The sequence below is a fragment of the Kogia breviceps genome, chromosome 14 (genome assembly GCF_026419965.1).
Source record: "Kogia breviceps isolate mKogBre1 chromosome 14, mKogBre1 haplotype 1, whole genome shotgun sequence".
NCBI classification, from domain to species: Eukaryota; Metazoa; Chordata; class Mammalia; order Artiodactyla; family Physeteridae; genus Kogia; species Kogia breviceps.
This window is the reverse complement of record NC_081323.1, coordinates 23,472,211-23,498,205: the sequence shown is the minus strand read 5'-3', so window position 1 is coordinate 23,498,205 and position 25,995 is coordinate 23,472,211. Positions and strand designations below refer to the sequence as shown.

The 25,995-nt window shown below is 43.3% G+C and overlaps 1 protein-coding gene across 1 annotated transcript in view; it reads right to left on the bottom strand.

The window, feature by feature from the left end:
* Positions 1–25,995, bottom strand: part of UQCC1 (ubiquinol-cytochrome c reductase complex assembly factor 1) — a 92,611-nt gene that overhangs the window by 8,994 nt on the left and 57,622 nt on the right. The window contains exon 8 of the mRNA XM_059038094.2: positions 1,916–1,993. Within this exon, the coding sequence (XP_058894077.1) occupies positions 1,916–1,993 (78 nt within the window). The remainder of the gene's footprint in view (positions 1–1,915; positions 1,994–25,995) is intronic.

The window sequence follows — 25,995 nt, the reverse complement described above, 5'->3', positions numbered from 1 at the left end:
CCCCACTCCCATTGAATTGGAATATTTAGTGCAGGTCTCAATAATTAGATTTTAAAAGCACCCCAGGTGACTCTTGCACTCAAGCATGTTTCTGAGATGGCTCTGCCAAGATGGATTTGGGATGGGGGGACAGAACATCTTTATTAATGTGGGTGAAAGGAAACAACTGAGCCAGCTGCAATAAAGACCACAAACAAATGCTAAGAGAAAGGGCCTCATTCTTTTATATACTGTAAGGTTTCTGAAATCAGAATGTATCTAATTTAACAACTGATGCACAGATTTAAGCAGTGTTTCTTAATTCCCACCCCACAAAGCTCATATTGAATTAATGATGTATGCAGTATGCAGTCTTAATTGCTCTCTTATAACTGAGGATATTTAGTAGACTGGGAATGGGGAAACCTCAATTTTAACCAGTCCTATGACCCTAAGCAAATCATTTAACTTAATTTCTTTGTACACTCAGGTCCTGGCTTTAATTATTATCTTCAGGCTGATAACATTTCCTCCAGCCTGAACGCTAGTTTCTTACTTTCATCCTTTATGCATTCCATCCCTTCTTCACTCTTCACCTGCCATGTGCCAAGCACCATGCCAGGCAACAGAAATACAGAGTAGACACTGCAACTACACATGAGAAATCCTCACCCAGTGGGGTGACAGTTAATGCTAATGCAGCAAGTGCTGTGGAGCCCAGGAAGGGCAGAAGGCATTGAGCCTGGGGAAATTCTTGGGCCTGTGTCCCAGAAGGGGTGATGCTTGCATTAAACCTGAAGGTAACCACAAAATGAATATAAAAGCACATGGTTTGTTAAAAAGATGAGGTATGATGAATCCTGGTGGTATGCATACAGGTTCATTATACCATTCTTTTGCCTTTTCCATGTATCTGAAATTTCTGTAACAGTTGAGGAGAAAAAGATGAGAGAGATGCTACAACATGGATGAATCTTGAAGACATTATGCTAAGTGAAATAAGCCGATCAGAAAAGAACAAAACCTGTACGACTCCACTTATATGAGGTACTTAGAGTAGTCAAAACCATAGAGCCATAAGGCAGAATAGTGGTTCGCAAGGGCTGGTGGGGGGAGAGAATAGGAGAATAGTGTTTAACGGGTACAGAGTTTCAATTTGGGAAGATCAGGAAAAGTCCTGGAGATGGATGGTGGTGATGGCTGCTCAACAATGTGAATGTACTTAATGCCACTAAAATGTACATTTAAAAATGGTAAATTTTATGTTATGTAAATTTTACAATAAAAAATGAGATCTAAATGTTCTCACGTAGAAGGATACCCAAGATATATTGCTCAGTGAAAAAAGCAAGTTGCAGAATAGTAGTATATGCAGTGTAACTTACATTTGCATGAAGAAAATAAATACATAGGTGCTTGTGTATGCACAGGTAACACTTGTAAATTTTCCTCTGGGACAGAGAATTGGGCAGGAGAGGAAAGGGCCCTTTTATTTTTTATTTCAACCATTTATGCACAGTTTTATGAATTTTTAAAATGAGTATGTATTGCTTTTATAATTAAACCCCCCAAAAAGTGTGTGATTTGACCGTGATGTTGATGTGTGCACGTCTTCCTCTCTCTGAACGCATCTGGGGCTGAGACTGTGACTGATTTGCCTTTGTCCCTCCATCCAGCACTCCACAGGCACTCAATAAATGCCGACTAGTTGAATGATCTGACCACATTACATAGTGCTTTCTTTCTCAAGTGCTAGGCAAACTGCTGCGCACACTTATTCTAGTTGCTGAGTCAGTGAAGGTGAGGAAACAGTAAAATACTAAGCCATAATGGCAGGCAGTGATGGTGGCCCCTGAAGCTTCTCTCAGAGGCTCTCATCAAATGCCTTCGTTGGGGGAGGCCATTGTTCTGCCTAAGGCTTGGTAAATAAGCTTACCTCATCATATCCCAAGACTGCCACATAGAAATTATTTGTCATAAGCATCATGTTCTTCTTCAGGATATAGGAATTAACCTACAGAAACAAAATGGCAAAAACAAAAGTATAAAATAAAGGAAAAAAACAAAAAGTATGATTTTTGGCTCTTAACTTAGCAGAACAGAGAAAGAGGGCCCCTAACAGGTCAAACTGCCAGTCCATCCTCATTTCCCTGATCTGTCAGGATTCTCCCCAATTTGACAGGTTCTTTTAGATGCTGGTCCCAAATTATACAAAACAGTAACTCAGTTTTATGAACTGAGCCCCAGCTACGCATTGGGCTTTGTGCTAGATACTATGAACACAAATTGAAAGAAACGTTTCTTGACTGGAGGAGCACACAGTCTAGTAAAAACAGACATGTAGGGCTCCCCTGGTGGCGCAGTGGTTGAGAGTCCACCTGCCGATGCAGGGGACGCGGGTTCATGCCCTGGTCCGGGAAGATCCCACGTGCCGCGGAGCGGCTGGGCCCGTGAGCCATGGCCGCTGAGCCTGCGCGTCTGGAGCCTGTGCTCCGCTATGGGAGAGGCCACAACAGTGAGAGGCCCGTGTACCGCAAAAAAAAAAAAAAAAACACACAAAAAAACCCCAGACATGTAGAAAATAATCACACTGCAATGTACTGCCTCAAATTCTATCCCAAAGGTGGTGAGTGATAAATACATTTTAGTACAATGGTCTCCACTTGGTGGGGCTGGGAAGAATTCTCTAGGAGGTAATGTTTAAATGGACCCCAGAGAAGGAGGAATCTGACAAGAGAGGGTTGGGGGGGAGGAAAGAGGACATTCTAGACACAGGGAATAAGCTGTACAAAGTGCAGGGGCAGGGGCTTCCCTGGTGGCGCAGTGGTTGAGAATCCGCCTGCCGATGCAGGAGACACGGGTTCGTGCCCTGGTCCGGGAAGATCCCACATGCTGCGGAGCAACTAAGCCCGTGAGCCATGGCCGCTAGGCCTGTGCGTCCGGAGCCTGTGCTCCACAACAGGAGAGGCCACAACAGTGAGAGGCCCGCATACCGCAAAAAAAAAAAAAAAAAAAAAAAAAAGTGCAGGGGCAGGAAAGAAAATGGGGAGGACCAGGGAGGGTGAATGGGCAGGAACACTGGAAAGGTAGGTTGGGACCAGGTTAGGAAATGTCTTAAGGGTTACTCAAAAGAGCTTGTTGTAGTGAAAGGACAAAAGAAGGAAGTGGTCAGAGGTGGGAAGAGGAGGAAGAGAGGCAGGGCTGTGAGTGAGATGCTGAGGAGAAAGGTGGGCCCCAGAGGCTGTGGACAGGAGGGTAGAATAGACGGGCTGAAGAAGTAAGACTGTTAATGTGAATGGACTGTTTTAGAAATGCAATGCCAGTGAGACCGTGGAGACCCAGGTAGAACTTCTCTCAGAGAACAGATGAGCCTTCAGAACCTAGAGTGTAGTTCACGGAATCTCTTCAGGAGGATAAAACTTTGACCCCCCGGGAATATGCGAAAGGAAAGGGTACCATATTTCATTCCTCTCTGGGATCCCAGCAGAAAACCTGGTGTAATGTGTAATACATAGAAAGGACTCATTGACTATTTAAACTGACAAGTTTTAGAAACAGCCCGAAGCCACCTGGAACTTTACATGGAGAATAAGGTTTGTGCTTAACAACCATGACCATTGCCCGCCATCATCTCCTCCATTTACTGAGAGCACCTGTTATGGGCCAGATGCTTTGTGGACATCATTTCCTCTAACTGCCACCGGGGCTCAGAGAGGCAGATATGCTAGAGTCGTGCTTTTATAGACACAGAAAACTGAGACTCAGACAGGTGAAGTGACTAGCTCTAGATCCCACAGCAAATTAGTGCTAAATCCTCCAGGTCAGTCTGAATCCAAAGTCCATGTGCCTGACATTCCATCAGGTTCCTGCCTGCGGGAAGATAATTTTACTTTGGATCATAAATCAAATACTGAATGATTTCATCCTGTGGTTCATAACTGGTCTCTGAAGGAGGGCAGAAAGGAGTAGTGAAAGGATCTGGATTTAGTCAGAAAACTGGGTTCAAGTCATAATTCTGCTGTATACATAGGACGTGATCTTGGGAAAGTCAAGTAACCACTCTGAGTCTATGTCCTTGTCTTTTAAATGCCCTATACAGAGAGCTGGTTTGTAGAGCAAATGAATTAGCATGTACTTCATTCATTCATTCACTCCACAATGTACACTGAAAGCCTTGGTAAGCTGCAAAGTGCTCTGCAAATGCACGGAATTATGAGTAATACCTTCTGGTTTGTTTATATAAAACTAAAGCCAGCTCCAATACTTTATAGTCATGGACAATTTTCAAAAAGGGAAAGAGAATTGTGAAGCTCAAGACTGGAAAATGTGAGATTGGATGCAGCTGTTTATGAAATCCATGACCTTTCCCACCCCACCTTCACCCTAGGCCAAAACAGCCATCCATCCTCTGTGTTCCCAGAGCTTTCTATCTACACGTCTCCTGGGGGCACAACACAGTTTAGAGTTGCTTTTGTACCTGTCTCTCCCACTAGTCTGTGAGCTGCTCAAAGGTCATAAGAAACTCTGTCTGATGAATCTCAGCACCCCTGACACCTAGGCCAAGGCCTGGTCAGAGCAGGGTTTAAGACTGGCATGCTGATGACAGAATCCTCACAAGGCCTAAGTACCACACATAGTGTGTTCTATCCAATAATATCCTTTTGTTTGTTTCCTTTTTTTACTGCTGAGTACCTTCCATGTTTCTGAAATTTCAGAACTGCCAAACTTCTTACTGCACCATCTTTCAGAATGGGCTAAGGTAAAAGAAGAGTCAAGGAACAAGCCAGAGCTCGAGTTAACTCCTTCTGTGATGAGAGGGTGGGATTACAACCCAGATCTGTTGATGCCTATCTTGGGGCTCTCCCTACTCCCGTACTAGTCGTTCTCCTAACTGTACAACAAGAAGAACCAGAGCCACAAAAGGACAAGGTCAGAGAAGTCAAGCACAAAGGCAGCATCTCTCAGAGGTAAGTATTCACTGAACCTGCTCAGCAGAGCTGGCTTATGTGTTGCATCAAGCCAGTAAGCTTTAGAGCTGGAAGGGCCCTCAGATATCACCTAGCTCATCCCTTTGAGGAAATGGTAAACTGAGACCCAAAAGGGGAAGGGACTTGTTCTGCAGGTCACAAGAACCTGGTTTCTGGACGAATGCTTTCCCTATTTCACCATCTGCAGGGCATTTCCAGAGATCACCAACACATTAATCTGCAAATTTCAACTCCAGCTTTCCAACAAGGCTCATTTACATACAAACATACTTTCTCCTCTTGGGATGCACCTGCATTCTGGCTGACTATTGCCCAGAAGGAATGGAGAGCAGGAGCAGAATTCCTTATTAGCAAGGATCCTCTGCCTCCTGGTCCTGTATTCTAACTCCAGTGACCTATAAGCTGCCTCTCCCCATCACCTCTAGCTGAGAGATGGCAAGCTGCCACAGCTAGAAATGGTTTTCAGATATCATCACCCAGGCTGGATTAGATCATGAAAAGGGCCCTTCCTGGAAGAGGGTGGAAGCTCCATCAGTGCAGACACATGATCTGCAGGCAACAGGTGAGGGTAAGTGAGAACAGCTTCCTGAACTACTGGACTCACCCTGAAGGGCCCTTCTAGCCAGCCCAGCAGCCAAGGGGAGCTGGATATTCCCTCTGGCGAACCTCTGTTGGGATCTTATTCCCTCAATTAAGCTTTTGTTTGCTGGTGCACAGGTCCCGTGTCCTCACTGCCAGGTAATTCCATATGGAGCACCCTGCCCATGAATACATAGATGGAAAAACTGGATGAGAAACTCTCCCCAGTTAGCATTGGGTTGTTCTCTTATTAAACTCTTATCCTTTCCATAATGCTTTGCTTTTTATTAAAAACCCATACATAAGGGGCTTCCCTGGTGGCGCAGTGGTTAAGAGTCTGCCTGCCAATGCAGGGGACACGGGTTCGAGCCCTGGTCCGGGAAGATCCCACATGCCGCAGAGCAACTAAGCCTGTGCGCCACAACTACTGAGCCTGTGCTCTAGAGCCTGCAAGCCACAACTACTGAGCCCGTGTGCCACAACTACTGAAGCCTGCGTGCCTAGAGCCTGTGCTCTGCAACAAAAGAAGCCATCACAATGAGAAGTCCTCGCACTGCAACAAAGAGTAGCCCCTGCTTGCTGCAACTAGAGAAAGCCCACGCACAGCAACAAAGACCCAACGCAGCCATCAATCAATCAATCAATTAATTTAAAAAATCTATTAAAAACAAAACAAAACCCACACATACAGCACCACCACAAGGAAAAGGTTCCTTTTATATCAGTTACTCATATTTTCCCATTTATTTAAGCTACTAAAATTCATGCAGATATTTAAAAGCCATCAGGATTTAGTGACTGGTATTACTGAATGTTTAATAATAAACTAAACAGAAGAAATCAGAGGGTTAAATGATGACTGCAATTCCTGTAATGACTTAATTAAATTTTTATTGAGTACATAAACTATGATGTCATTTCTAGCCAACCACGGGTCTGCTTTCCTAGCATGTCACAGGGTGGGAGCACTCAATAGGAGGCGAGGCTAAACGAGCAGCAAGTCTCGGCCGAAATGGGGAGGGGAGCAAGGCTCATGTGGCACACTCAATAAATTATCCGTTCATTTTTAAACAAAGTCCACAAGTTATAATATATTTGCCATGCACTTTTTATGACATAGTAAAAATGTTACCTTAAGGATTACTTAACACATACTACAGATGTTATAGCAGAGGCAGGCACAAGGGGCAAAGAAAACAAACATAAGCAGGCCAGGGACAGGTCCTGGAGTTTACATCCCAGGGGGAACAGCACAGTCTATTAAAAAGGGAATGCAAAAATGGTCAGGGAGGGGGGCATACAAGAGTTCAGGGTTACTAATCAGCAGATTAATGAATGAGACAACCAACGGGGAACACAAGTAAAGCAATAATGAATCTTGCAAGGCACATGTTTAACTAATGTAGTATTCTCAAGGAGGAATATTTGCTTTAAAGAGATGCCAGTTCATTTGAGGCCAATTCGCTGCCCTCTTTCCCCTTTTCCCTGTTGCTGCTCTTAAAGACATTTATGTGACTGCTTAACAGAGGAACCAGACTATGTGGACGGAGGGTCTGACAGAGGATCAAGTTTAAACTCCTCTGTGAGCTCTGTAAGGTTTTTCGTGATCTGTTCTTGGTCGTCTTTCCTGCCTCACCTCCTCCCACCTCCCCACTTTTATCTCACCCTCAGTCAGAGTAAACTATGTGCAATTTCCACAAACATGTCATGGTCTCTTATAGCTCTCAAGCACACTGCTGCCAGGAACCCCTCTCCCTTCTTTATCCACTGGGATGCTAACTCCTTCTTATCCTCTAAGACATAACTTAAAAATTATATCTTCTGAAAAGCCTCCTCTCTCCCCAGTCTACAAAAGTGTCTCAGAAACAGTTCCCATAATTCACTGTTTACCATGTGCCAAGAACTACGCTAAGAGCTTTATACATATGAGCTCACTTAATCCTTCCCAGTGACTCTCTGAGATAGGTGCTATTACTGTCCCCATTTTAGAGAAGAGGAAACTGGTGTTTGGGAAGGTTAAGGTTATACAGCTAGGAAATAGTGGGTCAAGATCAGAATACAGAGTAGTTCAATTCCATTGCTTATCTATGTTGGAACAAACACCATAAATAATGTGGCTGCCCTTTCATATACCCTATACCTCAGGTTACCTGTAGAGGCTGGGCAAATGCTACTATGGTCTTGGGTAAACACAACACAGATATTCCCAATCACAGTGGTAGCTAGAGATGGGCTACGAGATGGGTGATCAGTGGCCAATTACTAATATGTCATACATTTCTAGCATAAGCTAAGCCCCACTCCTGGGTAAACTGGAGGGGAAAAAGTATAATTATGGTGTAGGAGAGGAGAATGGAAGAAGGTTGGTATGGGTAACACAAGAACTGATGACAATGGAGATAAGAATAAACTTTAAGGATACTAAGGCAAAGCTGCTAACAGTAGCAGGCTAATAAGGATTTGTTGCAATGAGTGAATGATAAAGCATGCCTAGAGTTGCTGACTGAAGCATAAGGAATATATCAAACTCACCATAAGGCTAAAACGCAGCACAAAAGATGGCAGGTCAGGTTTTAGTTGTCTTTCTAAGGGTTAGTAATGACATCAGCAACACTTTGCAATGTCAACACCATGGGCTACAGTCACTGCATGGCAATAAACTAGTGTGCATTGAACATCAGCCAGTCTATTTAAATTTAATGTTAGAAATGAGCTCACTGTGCAATATTATATGAAATACACAGAAACGGGTGAAAGTAGACAGTAAGAGAGAAGGGCACACGGAGAGACCAAATACACATGTGTGCATGTAACTCACTCGCATTATGACTAAAAGATCTACTGAGGATCTTTCAGCAATGATCACAAAATACAACAAATAAAACTCTCTGTGTGCATGCGTGTGCATTTGGTAGGTTCAGAGAAAACTGTTAATACCAAAAAGAAAGAAAGAAAAGGAAAAATAATAAAATATGAAAAGATGGACAATTTCTTTTCCTTTTTTTAGAAAATGATGTGAACATATGAGTATAGCATGTTCCAGCTGTGATGAAAAGCCAACCTAAACAAGGCATGAGATAATCCTCACATCTCATTTTAATAAATCACTTCAAACTTTTAATGCACCAGAGAGGCTTGCTACACTGAAATGCCTTTAAAACTACTCTTCCGTATTATTTATTTATTTATGTGTTTTGAAAGTCCCAGTTTTATTGCTTGGGACCTGAATATTCAAGATGTGCATACCTTGATAAGGTCCTGAAAAACAAGGTACATGGTTGTTACTTTCTCAACCTTAATTTCTAAATGGTTACAAAGCACAGGAGCCTTTTCCTCAGGCTTGGAAAATAGCAAAGCAAGAGATGGCTGTCCTTGGAAATTATAGTCATTTACCCTCTTAACAAGGCATTCAAACATACCAGTAGGGGCTTCCCTGGTGGCGCAGTGGTTGAGAGTCCGCCTGCCGATGCAGGAGACACAGGTTCGTGCCCTGGTCTGGGAAGATCCCACATGCTGCAGAGCGGCTGGGCCCGTGAGCCATAGCCGCTGAGCCTGTGCATCCGGAGCCTGTGCTCCGCAACGGGAGAGGCCACAACAGTGAGAGGCCCGTGTACCGGAAAAAACAAACAAACAAACAAAAACATACCAGTAAGCCTGTAATCACCTTGAAAAGAAGCTGATGAGGTGTACATTAAGGTCCTGGGAAGATCAAACTATCACGCCAAGTTCATTTTCTTCCATGCCAAGACATACAGTTAAGAGGCAGATAGCTCTAATCTACTCTGATTTCCAAAGTTTTTGATTGTATCCCACAGGACAAGATGCGCTATTGTCCCTATTCTATAAACAAGGAAACAGAAGCTCGAAAATGCTGAGTAACTTGTCCCAAAGTCACACGCTGCTTGTGTGCTAGAGACAGCTGGTACCTAAATCTAGTGTCTTCTCTACACTGTCACACCTTTCTGCTTCTGATGAGTCATATCAGAAATGGAGAATCACATAAGCAAAAATTGCTAATTTCAGTACGCTGGAAAACAAAAGTAAAATGGAAATGACCCTGAAGTGTTCAAAAATCATCCTAGAAACTGAGATGAGATTCAACAAGGTCAGATGCACAGTAGCATGCCTAGGCCAAAATAAATAAATAAGTAACAGGATGAAGGAAGGGTCTGACTATGTGGTCATAATTAAGACCTAGAGCAAATCCCTGATCATGAGCTGATAAATGAGAAATGTGAAAAGGTAATCATAATTGAATACATCAAAAGAAATGCAATATACAAAGCTCAGAAAGTTTTCCTTCCTCTATTATTGTAATAGTCAAGAGTCTTTGTTTTAGCTACAGTACTTAAGAATAAACATGAAGAAACCAGAGGAATTTCAATGAAGAATGTCAGATTAGAATGATCACATTGGGTTGGCACTGGTCACAAGCCAGGACAGTCGATTCTATGGCCAACAGAAACACCCAGAGGCCGTTCCATGGGTTGGCCTGGTTGCTTACATCATCAGCCTCAATGGATCAGTAGATCTTGGAAGTATTCTGATACTGTCTAAGGTGAAAACCACTCACTCTCTCAGCATCCCTTCCTTAGAGCCTTCCTACTCCTCTCCAACTCCATATGAGTTAGTAGGCTGCTGATCCTAGAACCATGTCCCCTCATCACAGAGAGGGGCCCAGAGTCCAAGCTAATCTAATGAGACTTGTTTCTGAGTAGAAACATCCAAAGATAAATGACAGCTAAAATTGGATCATCCCAAAGAGATTACTAAATTCCTATTACTAATACTAGGATCCCTGAGCTTCCTTGTATCTTTCCTTCCTGAGGCCTGCTGTTAAACTCTCCTTTCCATTCTGTGAGCTTTAGTGAGCCCCCAATGAACTCTTTTGTTTGCTTAAATTAGCTGCAGTCTCTGTTGCTTGCAATCAATGGATATACTGTCATTCACCAACTCAATAAAACCTCTCCATAATAATAACATTAACTAACAATTAACATTTGTTGAATGCCTACCATGTGCCAGAAACTATATTAAAAACTTTATATGGGTTATCTCTTTAATTTTCACAATAATCCTAAAAAGGGGGTGTTACTGTCACTTTATAGAAAAGGAATCACTCCGTTTTCTGTGAAGTCTTTCAAGCTCCCCAAAGCTTACTGCTTTTTCCTTTACATGGTTTTTAATATTTCCACCAGGAAGATGCACTGTATTATTTTAATAATCTGTTTACAGGTTGCCCCCCCCCACTGTATTAGAGCGTGAGCTCCTTGAGGGCAAACATGGCACACTGCTCAGCACATGTCTGTAGAATGAATCGATATAATATTTCCTGTCATAATTACCTCTTGTATTATTGATGCCCACATACTTTTTACAAATTTTAAGAAAGCTCCCTGAATACAAGGATTTGGGAAGGGCTTGAGCAACTTTGTATACATGCTGCTACTGTTTTCATGGTTTTCAAATACAACTCTGCTCTAGCCAGAAGAGGTTCAACGCCTGTCCTTTCAGTCTGTTTTCACATGGCCTCTGAAACTCCACACCTCTCTCAAAGCAATCTCTTCCACTGAAAAAAGTTTCAAGACCACTTCTAGTTCCACTACTACCATCTAATAGAGTTCTAGATTTGGAGGCAAAATACATACACAAGGGAATTCCCTGGTGGTCTAGTGGTTAGGACTCCACGCTCTCACTGCGGAGGGCCTAGGTTCAATCCCTGGTCAGGGAACTAAGATCCCACAAGCCGCATGGTGCAGCCAAAAAAAATAAAAATTAAAAAACAAACAAACAAAGAACCCAAAATACATGCACAAGCAGTTTCAAGTAAAAAGGAGACTTTATGACTGAAAAGAGAAGGAACTTCATGATTGCCAGGGTAAGAAAACACAAAGTGGGCAACTGAGTTTTCCTCTCTCATTAGTCACTCTAACAAGATAATAGCCAACTAACTCTCTGATGTGAACAGATCAAACATTAACAGACCTTTGATCCCTGCCTGCTCTATAACAAGTACTATGGAAGAATAATTAGGAAACTAAGAAGTGCTTTTCTGCTTATATTTCCAAGTTTAAGAAAGGACTTATGCCCTGCAAACAAGTGCCAATGCATAAAAGTTTTGATCAGGATTTGGTTTTCTGTCGTTAAATACAAGATTTGGAAAGTGAAAACAGTCTAACTTATTAATGGTCACCAATGGCCAATAAGCAAATTAGAACCAATTAGCAAGACAATTATCTGAAGCATAAGCAAAGGATAATTCCATTCACATCTACTAGGATGGCTACAATTTTAAAAAGAAGAAAAAAGAAAAATAACAAGCACTGATGAGGATGTAGAAAAATTGGAACCTTCATGCACTGCTGGTGGGAATGTAAAATGGTACAGCTGCTAGGGAAAACAGTTTGGTGATTTCTCAAAAGGTTAAACATAGAACTACCCTATGACCCAGGAATTCCACTCCTAAGTATATATCCAAAAGAACTGAAAGCTGAGACTGGAACAGACATTTAAATGTTCCTATCAGCATTATTTACAGTAGCCAAAAGATGGAAACAAAGTGTTTATCAACAGATGAATGGATAAACAAAATGTGGTATATACATACAACGGAATATTATTCAGCCATAAAAAGGAATGAAATTTTGATATATGCTACAACATGGATGAACCTTGAAAACATTATGCCTAATGAAATAAGTCAGACACAGAAGGACAAATATTGTACGATTTCTCCTACAGTAGGTACCTAAGATAGGCAAATTCATAGAGAAAGAAAGTAGAATAGAGGTTACCAGGGTCTGGGGGGAGTGGAAATGGGGGAGTTATTTAATGGGTATAAAGTTTTTACTGGGAATGATGAAGAAATTTGGGAGATAGATAGACAGTGGTGGCACTTCCCTGGTGGTCCAGTGGTTAAAACTCCACACTTCCAATGCAGGGGGTGCAGGTTCGATCCCTGGTTGGGGAACTAAGATCCCAAATGCCAGGGGGTGAGGCAAAAAAAAAAAAAAAAAATCCTATGATAGACAGTGGTGACGGTTACACAACATCGTGACTGTATCTAATGCCACTGAATTGTATACTTAAAATGGCTAAAATGATAAATGTTATATATATTTCACCACAGTAAAAGATAATTCCAATTACAAATGGTTCTTCCCACACAAGTATTTCAGTCTGCGACTTAACCATTGTGTATGTCATATATTAAAGCCTCTCATGATACTTCTCGATTTTGAGCAGTAGTGTCATGAAGCAATTTATGTTCCTTGCTAGACCATAGCTGTCTGGGTGCAGAATTCTACATTGCCTTGCACACATTTGATAAGTATATATTGAGTGCCTACCATATTCTAGGCATTGTGGTACATGCTGGGCCTAAAAGATGAATAAAACACAGAACCTGTTCTCAAGAAGTTTGTAATCTCATATGAAATGACATACAAATGACTGTAACAACATACTGTATGTAAAAAATGGCAGTGGTGGGCTTCCCTGGTGGTGCAGTGGTTGAGAGTCTGCCTGCCAATGCAGGGGACACGGGTTCGGGCCCCGGTCCGGGAAGATCCCACATGCCGCGGAGGGGCCCATGAGCCATGGCTGCTGAGCCTGCGCGTCCGGAGCCTGCGCTCCGCAACGGGAGAGGCCACAACAGTGAGAGGCCTGCGTACCACAAAAAAAAAAAAAAAAAAGGCAGTGGTGAGTCTGGGGGCTCAAAGGCTTCAGAGATGAGGTAACATTTATTATATTGGGTATTAAAGGATGACACAGATTTGTACTTTTTAGACAGAAAAAATAGTACATGTAAAGCCACAGAGAGGGGAACAACTACAGCATCCTCAGAGGAAAATCTGTAACAAAGAGCTCATGATGGGACGAAGCAGAAGGTAGAGCTGGAAAGGCAGTTTACGTTTGACTGTAAATGGCCCTGAATGCCACATGAAGGAAAGACAAAGAAGAGTTCTTAGCACAGGGAAGCTGCACGGATAGATTTGTTGTTACTGTTACTTCACTGAAGTATAGTTGATTTACGAAGCTGTGTTAGTTTCAGGTGTACAGCAAAAGTGATTCAGTAATATATATATTACTGAATATATATATGGATAATTAACAATATATATATTCTTTTTCAGATTATTTTCCATTATATATTATTACAAGATATTGAATACAGTTCCCTGTGCTATTGGATAGATTTGTTTTTGAAAAGTAACCCGGGGGCTTCCCTGGTGGCACAGTGGTTGAGAGTCCACCTGCCAATGAAGGGGACACGGGTTCGTGCCCTGGTCCGGGAAGATCCCACATGCCGCGGAGTGGCTAGGCCCGTGAGCCATGGCCGCTGAGCCTGCGCGTCCGGATCCTGTGCTCTGCAATGGGAGAGGCCACAACAGTGAGAGGCCCACGTACCGCAAAAAAAAAAATAAAATAAAATAAATAAATGTGTAAGAACAAGATAGGAATTAATAAAAATTATGTCTTAAAAAAAAAAAAAAAAAAGAAAAGTAACCCGGGACTTCCCTGGTGGTCCAGTGGTTAAGAATCTGCCTGCCAATGCAGGGGACACAGGTTCAATTCCTGGTCCAGGAGTATCCCACATGCCGCGGAGCAACTAAGCCCGTGCACCACAACTACTGAGCCTGTGCTCTGGAGCCTGCGAGCCACAACTACTGAGCCCACGCACTGCAACTACTAAAGCCCGCGTGCTCTAGAGCCCATGCACTGCAACTACTGAGCCCTCGTGCTGCAACTACTGAAGCCCGCGCGCCTAGAGCCCGTGCTCCACAACAAGTGAAGCCACCACGATGAGAAGCCTGTGCACCGCAACGAAGAGTAGTCCCTGCTTGCCACAACTAGAGAAAGCCCAAGCGCAGCAATGAAGACCCAGTGAAGCAAATAAATAAATAAAAATAAATAAATAAATAAAATTTAAAAAACAGGAAAGAAAAGAAAAGTAACCCGTCAAGTACAAACCATAAATCTGGGGGAAGGATTGGAGGCAGGAATCCCAGAGGAGGCTGCTGCAATGGCTCAGGTGAGAGTTGGTAAGAAACTGGAATTAAGGTAAGTGGTGAAAGGAATAAAGAGGAAAAGTCCAGCAAGATCAACAGGATTTGATCATGAAGTGAATGTGGAGCAGAAGGTGAGGCCATGACTCACACCTAATCAGACTTCACTGAATGCCAGCTGAAAAAAAGAATGCAACAGTTATACGCAATCGTAAGCTGATGACTTTCTGACCCTGGCAGCGCTAAGCGTAGACAACCAGTCTTGTAGGGTTTTAGCAATCACGGTGCCCTCAATGTCTCCTATGTTGTGGTAATGGAAAATCTTACTTGGACAAGATGTAATATGAGCAAGATGTGTATTTAGCTTGAGCCCGCAGGCGTCTCCAGCAGAGCAGCAGTATAGCACACCAGGGCCTAGGGGGAGCCTGAGCCCCTTTCCTAGTAATCTGTTCACCACGTGTCAGTGGCTGTCATTCCTCTGGGTCCTCTGCATTCTACCTGCAGCCATGAGGTCTGATTTCTGTCAGCAAGAAGATGCTGACACACGTAGGTTTCCAGAGGCACTTGCACGCTCCCAATTGCACCCTGGACCTCATGACTGTATTTATAAGTGCAGAAAAGCTGCAGGCACAACTTTGCTCTTTTAATGATTTTCTATTACATTTAGGCAGACTGCAGACAGCGGAGAACTAGAGGATGCTTGCTCCCCAGCAATGCTGGCCATCTCAGATGCACAGACATGTAACCAAACAGCTGAAAATGGATAATTAACAATGAGAGTTCTTTGTGAATGGAGCCTGGGCACTGTCACTTGTCCTGGGTGCTGAGGATCTAAACAACCTAGAGGATCTAGAGGCAACACTGAGCTCACAGGCTCCAGCCAGAGTCCTTTCCCACTCAGCGATTTTAAGACAGACATCATGTTACCTGGACAGCAACATTTTCTCAGACGATCCAAAATCTAGCCCCTTCCGGATCTTGAGATTGGGAGTCCTTTTATCAAACAGACCTGAATTCTCCTTCTCTGCAGTAATGGGGAGCAAAAGAGATGGGAAACCCTAATTAACTGAATCACACATGTTAACGGGTGACTCCAGCTGGGCAGAGGAGGTCAGACAAAAATCCATAGCCCCGAACAATAAAGTGGATATTTCCATTGTTCTGTATGGATCACAGAATGCTTGTCTTTTACTGTTGTTTCCTTACTGCTTACTGTTCAGCACCATACAGTTTCCAAAATACTGACCCTGTGGTAATCTGAGAAAGAAGCTGTTCCCTGCTGTAGAGATGAGGAAACAAAGGCTCAGAAAGGTCAGATGACTCGCCTAATTATCACTCAGCTCATAAATGCTCTAGATGTTTACAGAAACAAGGTATTCTGACTCCTAGTCCAACATTCTTTTACGACTCAAACAGAATTGCCATTCAGCTGATAGCTTATAGAATCTTGTAGAAGTATCCTGGGAATGGATGAGGCTGGATTCTGGGTAGGAGTGATATGATCACTCCTGCTCAAATAATGAGGAAGCCAAAGGTGAGGCAAGGAGTAACGTCCGAATACCCCCTGAAAACGGAGTGGACACTTGGCCTTATGAGCTCTGAGAGTGACCCCATCTCTATAGGGTAATCCTTTTTGGTCCTCTTTTTTCTGTACAATGTTCTTAAAAGGGTAAGCATTTTTCAAAAAACATAAATTTATTTTTGGCTGTGTTGGGTTCTTCACTGCTGCACACAGGCTTTCTCTAGTTGCAGCGAGTGGGGGCTACTCTTCATTGCAGTGCACGGGCTTCTCACTGCGGTGGCTTCTCTTGTTGCAGAGCATGGGCTCTAGGCACACAGGATTCAGTAGTTGTGGCTCGTGGGCTCTAGAGTGCAGGCTCAGTAGTTGTGGCACACAGGCTTAGTTGCTCCGTGGCATGTGGGTTCTTCTCGCATCACAGCTCAAACCCATGTCCCTTGCTTTGGCAGGCGGATTCTTAACCACTGCACCACCAGGGAAGCCCAAAGGGTAAGCATTTTATAAAGGAAAAAGAAAACTGCTGCTGGAATGCTGTATCTGTTAAAGAGATGCTCTCTCTAGTGGTCTGTATTCAAGTCCCACTCCAGCCTAAGAAATACTCTGAAATCTAAGCAAATTCTGGGCCCAAGCAGCTCCATTTCCCCACCGTGTGACTCCAGAAGACAAATCTCTGAGTCTCAGTTTTTCCATTCAAACTATGCAAAATTGCCTTTCTTTTTTCTTTTTACATTATCACATGAGATAAAAATGCTTAACAATAAGTAGTAAAGTTTATACAGCAAACACCTATCTCGTTCCCAGGTACTATTCAGAGAGTCTCACATATGATAGCTCATTTATTCTCCACAAAGCTGTAAGGTGAGGTAGGTAACACAGCTATCCCTATTTTACAGACAGAAAACTGAGGCATAGAGATTAAGACTTTGCCCAGGGTCACCCAGCTGGGGTGGGACCTGAGCCCAAACAGGCTGGCTTCAGTGCCCACGTGCTCTCAAACACCGTGACACTGCCTTGGAAGGGAGGTGAGAAACCTGACCCACTCCTTCACCTGAGACGAGGGCCTGGCAGTCTCCGTCCCTCCCTTCAGCACCTGGGGGCTGCCGAGTTCCCTGTGCCATCCTGCCACCACTCTCAACCCTGCCCTGGGCCAGCTTCTCTAGGATGTCTGCAGCTAAAACAAAACAAAATGAAACAAAAACCAGGTGAACTCTATCTTACTTGTTCATCTATTTAGTTTGGAACTTAATCTATTAAAGATTCAATTTCATTTCTCTTCTTGGCAAAGACTAGAGTGTAAACCCTGTAAGATCATTTCTCTATGGCATACGCTCTACCAGCAGCATTTAGGGATTAGCACGTGGTGAGAGACCAAAATGTTCCTTGAATAAATAAATGAGTGAAAACAATCCTTAATAGCGCCACACAAATTAATAATGCTGCTGGACCTCGAGGAAAAAAAGAATTCAGTAAAGCCTTCATCATTCAACAAATGTATATGCGTGCTAACCATGCACCAAGCACTGCTCGGGGAGTTGAGGCTACAGCAATAAATGAGAGATAATTCCTGAACTCCTAGAGCTTACATTCTAGGGAGGAAGGGAGGGTCACAATAAGCAAAATAAAATATATAGGATGCTAGATAGTAATTTAGTGTTATTACCCTAACCCTGTCATTCAAGGTCCCTAAGATTGGAAGGGCCTGTGTCTGGTGTACAGATGCGGGGATAGGGTGGGAGCCTGCTGCTACTAATACTTGGCAAGCACCGACGTGAAGGTAGGGAAATGACTCAAGGACAGAACCAGGGATGTTTGATGGAAGCTTTACTACAAATTCCTGAAGGACAAGGCCACATGGTCCCATCTGTGTCCCCAGCACATAGCAGGCACTGAGTGAACACTTCATGAAGGTGCAGGGCATCTGGGGACTGCAGGAAGGGAAAATGGGAAGCCCCATGCCTCCATATGTATCACTCTGCTCTGCACCGCCATGCCAGATGAGAAAGGGTCAAGGCAACAGTTGAGGAAAATTAATCAAGAAAAAATATCATTCAGAATATACTTTACCCAGCACAGATGTCTCGATACCTGTGTCAATTTTTGAAAGGATTATCTTTACTTCATTTACTTCAAGGGCTCCATTCCCCTTGGAGTCCCTTGCAATGCAACAAAATTACTTCTTAAATCACATCAAGAAGCATTTCCTGCGCACTTACAATGTGCCTTGCTCTGTGCTGGGCCCTAAGGAGGTCAACTCAAGGACGCCCCATGATTCTTGCACTAGAGAAATTTATAATCACACTGGTAGAATAACACACAAACGTAAATCTGGATGAGTTAGGGAAGATTTCAAGAGGAGACGGTAGACTATGGACAGGCAGAGACTGGAAGAAAAGCGGGGTAGGCAGAAAAGAAAATGACGGTGAACCACAAGGAGCCTTGAGGACAGGTTAAGGGGTATGGCACACATCTAGCAGGCACCAGGGAGCCGTTGTGGGTTTCTGTGTGATGAGTATTTGACATGAGTAGTGTTCAGGAAGATGAGCCAGGCTGTTACATGATTTGCAGGATGGAACTGAGATGAAGAGTCAAGAGGCAGGGGGACCAGTGAAGTAGCCTACAGTGAGTTCAGGTGAGAGGTCAGGACCTGTTCTGAGTGTAAGACAACTGAAGTCCTGATAGTGGTTGTTTTAACGAAGGGCTCCTTGCAGCTCTTCCTGCTCCTCTGAACATCAGAGATGTCACGTTCACGGCACATATGGCTGACACTCGGAAAAGATCAGCTAAATAGATGGCAATCCACATGGAAAAAGAAGTGCTTGCTTTCCAGCTAGGCCCTTTCAGCTCTAACCAACCCCACAGCATCGTTCAGCCAGCATTTAGGAAAATGATCGGGAAAAGGAGTGCTGCAGCTGTCTCACCAATCGATCCAGAAATACTCACAGCACATCCAGGGCAGCTGCAATCAATGTATAGCTCTAATGTATCCTGGGTCTGACATCTTGGCTTCCAGAACTTTTTTTCACATAGGTATCCCAATCTTAGGAGAACCATCGCCCTCTGGTAGTGCCCAGTGCCAGGTTAAACCCACAGGAGAAAAGAGCAGACAGCTGCCTACTCTGTGGTAGGACATGGAGTGGGGGGCATCATCAATCCTCCCTGACCCCAAGGGCTCCCCAGTGCTACTGCAATCACTCCTCCTTCCAAAGACACTAGTTACAAGAAGCCCCCCACTCAAATGCAAATGTTATCAGGGACCATTAAAACGTTATCCTGTTAACATCCATCAACAATCTAGTGTCAGTTTATCAGGAAAGGTAGCAATAGGGAGCTGACTCTAATGAGTTAGGAAAAGACTCTGTGAGTTCACTCACTCGTTCACTAACATCTGAGAAAGGCCTACTATGTACAAAGCACTGCACTAGAGACAGGAACACTGACCTTAAAAGGACCAAAAGAGGTCTGTAAGACAGGAAGACAAAATGGAAGCTGTATGTGGTAGCTCTAGGGAATGGCAAAGGTGGCAGGATGATGGCAAAGGTGATAGGATGATGTAATGAAAAGAGCAACAAAGTGAACCAGCAGGTGAGTTTTCTCTCTGCCCTGCTACTAATATGTGACACTGAACAAGCCACTTTCCTTGCCAGGATTTAGTGTCCTCAATTGGAAAAGGCTGAATTAGGATTATTCTTGTGGCTGTCAAGCTTCTAGGAGATTGCCAGCCACTGAAGTGGCACAAAATATAAACACTGACTGCTTTGCAAATCTGATCAGCTAGGGCTAGCCCTGACTGGGGCTTCCCGCCACCAGCCAGAGCAGTCTGGACTTCCTTTACACAGTCCCTGGGGGTCGTCACCAAGTGGGATTCTTCTGACATCCACATCTACCCACTGCTTCAAACCAGACTACTCTAGCTAATGTTTGAACCCACATCTGTCCCCAAACCACTCTAGTCTCTCTTGGGCCTTTGAGCTGAGGATATTAGGGACAGGGCCAGTCATCCAGGGCTACAGGGCAAGAGAGGCTTGGAGAACAAGTGGGAAGTGTGGCAAACTACTGTTCACTCTTGTAAATTCTCCCCAGGGTTGGAAAATTCTTATCTCACAGATTTTTGTCTGAGCTGGAAGGGGCCCTTAGAAATAACCAGGTCCTGGTTCTTCATCTGAACCTGCTGATTAAATGGTAGGACCAAGTTTTAATTCCCTGCCCTTCCAGCTCTAAGACTAGTGAGTGGTTTTTCAACTTTCCCATCCTGTTTCCTCTAGAGGGAGGATCCTCTTTGCCAGGCAACTCAGCTGGGGACCTAAAGCACAGCAGATGATAAACATCTTCTGTCTTTGAAAGAGCAGAGGTATAGCCATAAACAAGTATGCTCAAAATACCAAAGAAAATAGAGTTCATGTGAAATTTGAAGAATTTTAGCAAAAGGGCATAGGACAGGGATGAAAAGAAGTAGTGTGGGAGACACTGAGAATGCCATGGAGTGCTTAATGGGAATCGTCTCCTACTTGCCCCATAACCAGGTACAAACCACAAGCCTGTTGATTCTTAACCCCAGCAGCTGAACTACCCAAGGCCCAGAAAAGGGGCAACACACACAGTTTACACCTTTTATTATTCTGATAGAAATTTCTCTCCTGGGAGCAGAAAGGGGTCAAAAGTCCAAAACCAAAAGTATATCTCTTTATAAGTCAGAGCAAAGAAGCATTACAGCAGTTATTTATTTTTTTTTTAAAGCCTCAGTGAACAGAGCAGAGTAGGAGGTGTTAGAAAACTCACTACAAGTAATTTATTCGCTGGGAACCACAAAGGCTTTCCTAAGAAGAGCAAAAACACCATTAATTTCCCCAGTACCTTCCTTTCAAAGGACTCCAAACACTTCACACATATCGTTTTAAATTGTCCTCAAAGGCTCCAAAATAAGGGGCTACTATTTCCCCAGGTTCATATGGAGAAACTAAAACATTCATGCCTGCCCTATCTGTCCAAGTCATCCTAACAGGTTCAGCTAACATCAACTGAGGGCCTGCTATGCACATGACCCATGCCAGGGAAACGGGTGATACAAAGACGAAAGGTATGATCTCCATCCTCCAGCGAGTCAGAATCCAGTGGGGCATGACAGATGTGTACACAAATCCTTTTGAAATAAGGCAGCCTATGCTAGGTACTGTAGAAAAGGTCCAAATACAGTCTTACTTTACCAAGTGGCATTAAAATGTGCCAAGTACTGTGCTAAGTCTTCACTACTATCATATTGTTTAAGTCAGACTATGTGTGGCTTATAGAGAAAGAAATGCGAGGTAAAGAGACTTGCCCAGGGTCTCAAGGGCGCACTATGGCAAAGCAGGGATTAGCACCCAGGTCTGTCTGGCTCCAAAGCCCATGTGACGGGAGGTAACTGCTTGGGAAAACAGTCTTTGGAGAGTTTAGCACAAAGTACCCATACCTTAGAGGTGAAGAGCAGGACACATGGGCCCTCACTAGGTTGTTGGGGAAAGGCCTGTCTCCTCAGCCCCAAATTGCATATGCATTTACTCATCCGGATCCTCCACCACAGGGACTGCTCTTGTGGATCAAGAAGCCAAAGTCAAGGGTCTTCCAAAAGGGAACACAGATCTCTCTGAGCAAAGAAAGACTGCAAGGTCCTGAGTACTTCATCATCTGTTGGTGGGCACTGAAAGTGGATCCAGGTCAGAGGGTGTGGGATCCCCTGGCTGGCTGTGACAGAAAGTCTACAGCCTGTGGGAGCAGGGCATGGTGGTCATGGTATACATACCAGCAGAGCATCCTTTTCTCAGAGCTGGAGTGGAACTCCTGCAAGGGAAGGAGCCCCCGGCTGGAGGTCCGTAGAGAAGGGCCTGGCCTGGAGATACCTCTGCAGAGCTCACCTGGTGGGGGTAACCTCTGCCTCGTTTGCTAAGGCTCCATTTTGGAGGCTAAGGAACAAAGTGCCAGATTTGGAGGAAGAAGAGCTTATGGGGCAACAGGCTACTGTCCCCAGACCAGACAGGCTAGAGTGCATAGTCAGCCCTAGGGAATCCCTGGGTCTTAGCAAGAGTCAGGTTAATATATAGCTCTATATTAAGGCTCCAGGACAAGAAAGAGATGGCGGAAGGAGAAGGTCCTCCAAACCCTGGAAGGAAAGTTGGGCCTGGAACTAAGGAAGCCCAGTCGCCAGCCTAGCAGTCTTCCCATTTAACACGTGTGATCCTTCTGCAATTGTTTTCAAATCTTAATTTCGACCTAACAAGACAACAACCAAAATCCTTTGATGGATAAAAGTAAAAGAAAAGTGTTAATAAAGTGTGTGTGAGAGAAAGGGGATAATGAATAATTATATCAAAATACCCACATAAGGGACGCTCTATACTTTCTGGCAGGCATGGCAATAGGAAAGCAGGATTGTTACATCATTCTCATTGTTAAATCAAGGGAAGCACAGAAGTTCATCAGGGCAGAGAAAGTTCTTAATTCTCAGTGCAGAGAGACTCATATATACACAAGCGAATGTGTATCTGCACACATACACATACGCTTACCCCACTTCTCTTTCCAAGGAACAGGGCAAGCCGCTCTCCAGAGCCCTGCTGCCTCTCTCACACCACACTACCACTGCATGCAATGAAGCACTTTAACAGTTAAAACATTTTTGTGCCAATATTTTAAGAGTGCAGAAGGTTCCAAATTACATGTAAAATAAACAATGCCAGACTGTGAAAACTCTTGGCTGCAACGTTCTCTGATGTTAACAAGAGTTTCTTTATTACTGTAACCTTTCAGAAGTGAATAAAAATTATTTCTCTGCCCTAGTTTTGCCCTCCAGTAAAAAGGAAGAGAACAGGGACCATGGAAAGAGCTGTACAATGACCTCTCATGAAGCCTAGGAGGCTGGGAAGGGGGCAGTTTAAAACACAAAGCCTTCCATATATGTTTCTAGTCAAAGGTTAGAAATTTAGTTTGTGCTGTGCTGATCATATTGTAAAATTTCATGTTCCTAGTATTTTTATGTAACTAAAATCCTTAGGGGGACAAAAGGGCATTTTCAAGAGTCCAAACTAAGCTGCTACTATGGAGAAAACCCAAATCTTGATCAAGGCTCCTTAGCCATTCAGTAAATCTCCTGACTCAGAAACTGAGTCTGAAGTGCCCTTAAAAAACAGGGAAGAAGACCTATAGGTGGCCAGGACTTTGACAAAATGTGTTATTTAGCAGACCTTTGAGTCAATGAGTCTGTGGATACTGGACACACAGAAGGACCTCAAAATGGAGCTGGTCTGGAGAGTCTAGTCTGGACCACTGCAGGAGAAAGAGGAAAAAAGCCACCAAACAAAGGCAAACATGCTCTTGTCCTCTCACAGAACACTGCCTTTACCCACACCATTCCTCTGCCCAGAATGTTCCTGTCTAGCAAACACTCATCCGAAAAGATACAAACCAAATGTCACCTACCCCAAGCTTTTCTCCTCTGGGCAGTGCAATTTTTAAATATCATAATCTCTGAATATTATAATTACCTGTTTATGTGTTTGTCCCCTCCTACTAGACTGGGGAGTCAGGGACAATATCTTTGTCATCTTTGTATCTCCAGTGCCTAGCAGAGTACCTGGAAGCTAGCAGACCACAATAAAATGGTTGGATAGATGGGTAAAACCTTGTTTGTGTCTGGGAACAGAAATCAGACAGAGAATGATTAACTGCTAAAAAAATAGAACACAAGCTCTGGGATTTAACACAAGGCTAGCTTTTCAGACTTTCACAGAGTTGCAAATGTTAAGTCTGGAAGAGAATTTAGAAATCATCAAGCTCTCCTCCCCAGAGAGGTGAGGTGATTTGACTTACTCAAGCTCACCCAGAGAGTGGCCGGGCTGGCCAGAACTCCTTCCATTATACCACACCATCCTTTCCCTTTACTGTCAAAAATTGCAGGTATAAATATTTATTTGGCAATAAGATGAGAAATATGATTAAGACTACAAATTATGAGAATGTTATTTCATTATAAACAAATGAACAATGGATGTCACACTAGGAATTCAAATAACTTTACATAAAATACAATATCTGAGTTGCTCAAAAAGCTAAACATAGCATACCATATGACCCAGCAATTCCACTCTTAGGTATACACCCAAGAGAACTGAAAACATATGTTCAGATAAAAACTTGTACATGAATGTTCACAGCAGCATTATTCAAAAAAGCCAAAAATGGAAACAGCCCAAATGTCAATCAGCTGATGAATGGATAATAAAATGGGGTATATCCATACAATAGATTATCCATAAAAAGTAATGAAGTACTGAAACATGTTACAACATGGATGAACCTTGAAAACATTACGTTAAGTAAAAGAAACCAGACACAAAAGACCACATATTTATAGGATTCCATTTATATGGAATGCCCAGAATAAGTAAATCCATAGAGACAGAAAGTAGAGTAGTGGTTAACAAGGGCTGGGGGAAAGGGGAATGGGGAATGACTGCTAACGGCCATGGGCTTTCTTTCCGAGGTGATGAAAATGTCCTGGATTTAGACAGTGGAGATGGTTGCATAACATTGTGAATTTACTAAAAAAGCACATTCAAAATTTTATGGTATATGAATAATATCACCATTTTTTTTAATGGAAAAAAAAATACAATCTCTTCCTTCTAGTAATTTAACTGAAGGAGCCAGAACCAGAGATGCTTAAGGACTCACAGGTTCTGAGTTATATGACAGTAATACAATGCAAGTTTGGGGAAGAAGTAAACACTTTTAAAATCTTAATGCTAATGCTAGAACCACAGTTTTTAGCAATGACCTTTTCAGGCAGTACAGAGTAGTGATTAAGAGCATGGGCTCTAGAGTCTGGGGAGTCTGGGTTCCAATCCAGGCTCTCATATTTACTGTTTAAGTCTTGTTCAGTTGCCTAACTGGTAAGCTAAATAACGGTCTCCCAAAAGATAGCTACATCCTAATTCCTGGAACCTGTGAATGTTACCTTATGCAGCAAAAAAGGACTATAGATTAAGGATCTTCAGATGGGAAGATTATCCTGGATTTCCGGGTGGGCCCTAACTGTAATCACATGCACCCTTATAAGAGGGAGGAAGAGGGTGCTTAGACCCAGATAGAAGAGGAGAATGCAATGTGCCCACAGAGGCAGAGATTGGAGTGATGTGGCCACAAGCCAAGGAATGCCAGCAGCCACCTAAAGCTAGAAAGGGGCAAAGAACAGATTCTTCCCTAGAGCATGGCCTTGTTAACATCTTGATTTCAGCCTAGTGAAAATGATTTCTAGCCTCCAGAAGTATGAGAATAAAGTTCTATTGTTTTAAGTCACCAAGTTTGTGGTAAGTTGTTACAGCAGCTATAGGAAACTAAATATACTAACTTCTCTGATCCTTAGTTTCTCCATCTGTAAAATGAGGATAGGATTTCATAGGTAAGATTGTTGTAAAACGTAAAACTGAAATGGTGCTTATAAAGTGCACAGCAAAGAGAAAGTGCTCAGTAATTGTTAGCTATTACTATTGCTGACCTCTGTTTCTGTATTATGCTGAAATCCTCAACTTTCACATGTCACTAGTCCATGCCAGACCCTGCTCCTCTTAGCAGGGAGAGCAGTAAGAGCTGGCCATCAGGAAATCTGAGTTCTGTTCTTTGGTTGGTTTCTAATGTAAGCTTACTCAGCTCTCCCAGAGCCAGTTTCTCCATCACTTAAATGACAGGATCAGACTAGAGCAGTGGCCCTCAAACTGGAGGGTTTGTTCAAATACAGATTGCTGGGCCTCACCTCCAGAGTTTCTCATTCAGCAAGTTCCTAAGTGATGTTGAAGCTGCTGGCGTGGGGACCACTTTGAGAATCTCTGGATTAGATTATTTCAAGGTTCTTTTCCAGTTTTAAGTCTGAGATTCTCCAGGATCATCCCATAGA